The sequence below is a fragment of the Orycteropus afer genome, unplaced genomic scaffold, assembly GCF_000298275.1.
Source record: "Orycteropus afer afer isolate SDZICR_OR568_19922 unplaced genomic scaffold, OryAfe1.0 scaffold00084, whole genome shotgun sequence".
NCBI lineage: Eukaryota > Metazoa > Chordata > Mammalia > Tubulidentata > Orycteropodidae > Orycteropus > Orycteropus afer.
Window position 1 is genome coordinate 7135923 of NW_006921671.1, and position 5218 is coordinate 7141140.

At 39.0% G+C, this 5218-nt stretch overlaps 1 protein-coding gene across 1 annotated transcript in view; it reads right to left on the reverse strand.

The window, feature by feature from the left end:
* Positions 1 to 5218, reverse strand: part of LY75 (lymphocyte antigen 75) — a 166984-nt gene that overhangs the window by 121739 nt on the left and 40027 nt on the right. Inside the window, exon 5 of the mRNA XM_007941830.1 lies at positions 3551 to 3661. Coding sequence (XP_007940021.1) covers positions 3551 to 3661 — 111 coding nt within the window. The remainder of the gene's footprint in view (positions 1 to 3550; positions 3662 to 5218) is intronic.

A 5218-nucleotide genomic window follows, 5' to 3' on the forward strand; every position in this document is an offset into this window, starting at 1 on the left:
CCTCATGCTCCCTGCTATACCTGAGCCCGTTGTTGCAGCCACTGTGCTGAGAGGCTTCCCCTTTTCTGTTGACCCTCCACTTTACCAACCATGATATCCTTCTCCAGAGAATGGTGCCTTCTGACATCATGACCAAAGCAGGTGAGAAGAATTCTGACCATTCTCACCTCCAAGGAGCATTTAGGCTGCACTTCCTCCAGGACAGATTTGTTACTTCTTTTAGCAGTCCATGGTACTCTCAGAAGTCTTTGCCAATACCACAACTCAAAAGCACCAACTGTTCTTAGGTCTTCCTTATTCATTGTCCAGCTCTCACACTCATATGAAGCAATTGAAAATATCATGGCTTGGGTTAGGTGCACCTTAGTCTTCAAGGAGACATCTTTGCTCTTTAGCACTTGAAACAGGTCTTTTGCAGCAGATTTTCCCAGTGCAATATGTCATCTGATTTCTTGACTGCTGCTTCCACTGGTGTTGATTGTAGAACCAAGTAATAGGAAGTCTTCGATAACTTTAATCTTTTCTCCATTTATCATGATGCTGCTTATTGGTCCAGTTGTGAGGATTTTTCTTTTCTTTATGTTGAGGTGTAATCCATACTGCAGACTGTAGTCTTTAATTTTCATCAGTAACTGCTTCAAGTCATCCTCACTTCTTGCAAGCAAAGTTATGTCATCCATGTATCACAGGTTGTTAATGAGCCTTCCTCCTATCCTGATGCCACGATATTCTTTATATAGTTCAGTTTCTTGGATTATTTGCTCAGCATACAGATTGAATAAGTACGGTGATAGGATAAAACCCCGACACACTCCTTTTGTGATTTTAAACCATGCAGTATCGCCTTGTTCTGTTTGAACGACAGTCTCCTGGTCTGTGTACAGATTCCTCATGAGTACAATTAAGTGTTCGGGAATTCCCATTCTTCTCAACGTTATCCATAATTTGTTATGATCCACACAATCGAATGCCTTTGCAAAGTCAATAAAACACAAGTGAACATCTTTTTCATATTCTTTGCTTTCAGCCAAGATACATCTGACATCAGCTATGATATTCCTTGTTCCACATCTTCTTCTGTTTCCAGCTTGCATTTCTGTAAGCTCTCTGTCAGTATACAGCTGCAACCATTTTTGAATTATCTTCAGTAAGATTTTACTTATGTGTGGTATCAATGATATTATTCAATAATTTCCACATTCTGTGGGATCACCTTTCTTTGGAATGGGTACACATATGGATCTCTTCCACTCAGTTGGCCAGCTGTCTTCCAAATCTCTTAGCCTAGCTGGGTGAGTACATCCAGTGCGGCATTTGTTTGTTGACACATCTCAATGGGTATTCTGTCAATTCCTGGAGCCCTTTCACTAATTCCTTCAGCCCTTTCACTAATTCCTTCAGTGCAGCTTTGACTTATTCCTTCAATACCATTGGTTCTTGATCATATGCCACCTCCTGAAATGGATGAACATTGACCAGTTCTTTTTGGTACAGTGACTCTGTGTATTCCTTCCATCTTGATTTGATGTGTTCTGCATCATTCAATATATTGCCCATAGAATCTTTCAATATTGCAACTCGAAGCTTAAATTTTTTCCGCAGTTATTTCAGCTTGAGAGATGTCGACTGTGTTCTTCCCTTTCGGTTTTCCAGCTCCAGGTCTTTGCGTTTCATTATAATAACTGACCTTCCCTTCTTGAGCTGCACTTTGAAATCTTCTGTTCACATCTTTTATCTTGTTATTTCTTCCATTTGCTTTAGCCACTTTCCATTCAAGGACAAGTTTCATAGTCTCCTCTGACACCCATTTTGGTCTTTTGTTCCTTTCTTTTCTTTTCTTCCATGCTTTCTTCATTGATGCTGCTCTTGATGTCATCCCATAATTCCTCTGGTTTTCAGTCACTGGTGTTCAATGCATCAAATTTATTCTTTAGATGGACTCTAAATTCAGGAAGGATATAATCAAGGTCATATTTTGGCTCTTGTGGACTTGTTTTAATTATCTTCAGCATCAACTTGTACGTGCATATTAGCAGTTGATAGTCTGTTCCACAGTCAGCTCCTGGCCTTGTTTTGGCTTAAGATATTGAGTTTCTCCGTCACTTCTTGCCACAGATGTAGTCAATCTGATTCCTGTGGACTCCATCTGGTGAAACCCACATGTGTAGCTGTCACTTGTGTTGTTGAAAAAAGGTATTTGCAATTAATAAGTTGTTGGTCTTGCAAAATTCTATCATGCGATCTCCAGCATCATTTGTATCACCAGGCCATATTTTCCCACTACCAGTGAGTTTTCTTTGTTTCCAACTTTTGCATTCCAACCACCAGTGATAATTAACACATCTTGATCACATGTTCAGTCAATTTCAGACTGCAGAAATTGGTAAAAGTCTTCAATTTCTTCATCTTTGGCATCAGTGGTTGGTGTGGGAATTTGAATAATAGTAGTATTAACTGGTCTTCCTTGTAGACTTATTGATATTATCCTATCACTGACAGCATTGTACTTCAGGATAGATCTTAATATATTCTTTGCGATGATGAATGCCATGCCATTCCTCTTCAATTTGTCATTCCTGGCATAGTAGATCATATGATTGTGTCCAATTCAAAGTGGCCAAAACCAGTCCATTTCAGCTTACTGATGCCTAGGATATCGATCTTTATGCATTCCATTTCATTTTTGACAACTTCCAGTTTTCCTATATTCATACTTCATACATTCCATGTTCCAATTATTAATTTTAAATTCACTATACTGGAGTACTTAAAAAACCAAAACAAACCTCTGCCCCTAAAAAACTTCCATATCATATCCTGAGGTCAACAGATCTTAATCTAGTACTCCGTAAAACTAAAATACTGATTTTTCACTCTATAATGCCTCTGAAGTCTTGAGTTCAAGATTATGTCATCTTTAAATAGTATATTTACTAAAGTAATAGAGTATTATGTGTTTGCTAGTAAGGAAATTTTAGTAACTAAAATGACTAATTTCTATTTTATTGTACTTAGTCTTTTTTTTTTTTTTTAATAGGTATGCAGAACACCTTTTAACTGAAGTTAGTGTTAACATTTAGATTCTACATTTGTCAGAAGCCATAAATAACCTTTTTAGAAAGGTACTCAATCTTTTTTGGGAAAGATCTTTAAGCTCACTAGATTCTGTTTGTTTGCTTTATTCACTACAAAATTTTCTTTGAGGTATTTATTTGTGTAATAAATATAACATGTTGTAAGTATTTGGGTCCTATTGTGGGGAGATCATAAGCATTTGAAAATGAGAGAATATGCCCATACTAAAGTTAAATAACATATGAAATACAATATGGGCCAGTTATAGATATGTCAAGTCCCCTAAGGAACACAGAATTGTTCCTAGGTCTTAACAGTACCACAATAAAGAATAGGTTAGGAAAAAAATTATTTGTAGAGGTAACCATAACCAGTGTTGTCAAGCTTTGAAACTTTCATAAGCCCTCAGTGAATAGGAAACTCTTTTGTTAAAATTTTTTCTCTGTGCTTCATGGGTTGGGGAGGAAGCAGTTACCTGGATCCCAGTTGAGAAAGTTCAGTGGCTTGTGGTTTGACCATTCCCAGCCTCTAGCAGAGTACAGCTGATTTAAACCAATCCAGAAAGTTTTAGGAATTACTTCTTTTTCTGTAAAAAATCATTTTAAAATGACAAAATTACCTAAGTTGTTGTCTAAGTCAGGCAGCAAAAAAATATGAAAGCCTTTACTGTAAGATAGAAATCCCTATGGGAGACTGTCCATCTAATAAAACAAGTGATGCTAATAGAGAACAAAATCTCAGAATACTGAGAAACCCAAGGGAGCTCTGGTAGTGTAGTGCCTAAGGCACTTGACTGCTAACCAGAAGGCTGGTGGTTCAAACCCACCAGCCACTCCTCGGAAGGAAGATGGGGCAATCTACTTCCGTAGTGATACGACCTCGGAAACCCTAGGAGGGGTTGCTATGAGTCAGGTCTGAGTCAACAGCCCATAACAACCACACAACAAGAAGAAACCCAAAGGTTGATAAATCAGTTCACTACTGCTTTCAGAATCCTATTCTGATGTACTGAGTTTTCCATTAGCGTGTCCAATTCCTTTTCTTCTAAGAACAGAACAGAACTTCCTCAGAGCAGCGCTATTTTTAACCTTCTTGTAGTGATATGTTGTTGTTATTTGCCGTGGAGTCAGCCCCGACTCATAGTAACCCTCCTTGGGTTTCTGAGGCAGTATCACTACGGAAGTAGGATTGCCTAACCTTCCTTCTGAGGAGTGGCTAGTGGGTTTGAACTGCCAGCCTTCTGGTTAGCAGTCAACTGCCTTAGGCACTCAGTCAAAAGCAACTTCAATTCTACATCTAGATTTTGAGGCTCTGATTGATTCTATACCATTTAAATTCATTATGCACATATCACTTGCAAGGTGCTAGGAATATAAAAACGAAAAATACAAAGTCTTTGAGCTCATAGGAAATTCAGTCTACTAGAGGGAAAGAGACATGGGTCTCCAAAATAATAAAGTGGTACAGGTACTGGGTTGGAACTGGAGCTGTTTCAATAGAATATATGGGTCTGGAGTCCAAAGGAGTGAGTAGTTCTGGTGGCGCAGTGCCTAAGGCATTTGACTGCTAACCAGAAGGCTGGTGATTCAAACCTACCAGCCACTCTGTGGAAGAAAGATGAGGCAGTCTGCTTCCGTAAAGATTTATAGCCTTGGCAACCCAACAGGGAGAGCTATGAGTCAGAATCAGCTTGATGGCAGTGAGTTTGGTTTGTATAGAAAACCATATACACACTTTAAGGGCTTTTCAAGGGTGATTTTTTTAAAAAAATGCATTTTATTGAAATATAATTTATGTACAGGAGCTCTGGTAGCATAGTGGCTAAGGCACTTTACTGCTAACCAGAAGGCTGGCGGTTCAAACCCACCAGCCACTCCCCAGAAGGAAGATGGGGCAATCTACTTCTATAGTGATACTGCCTCGGAAACTCAAGGATGGGTTGCTATGAGTCGGGTCCGACTTGATGGCACATAACAACAACAACAACAACATAATTTATGTACAGTGAAATATGTTGTTGTTGTTATGTTGTTGTTGTTGTTAAGTGCCGTCAAGTCATTTCCGACTCATAGCGACCCCATGCACAGCAGAACGAAACACTGCCCGATCCCGCGCCAGCCCCACAATCCCTGCTATGCTTGAG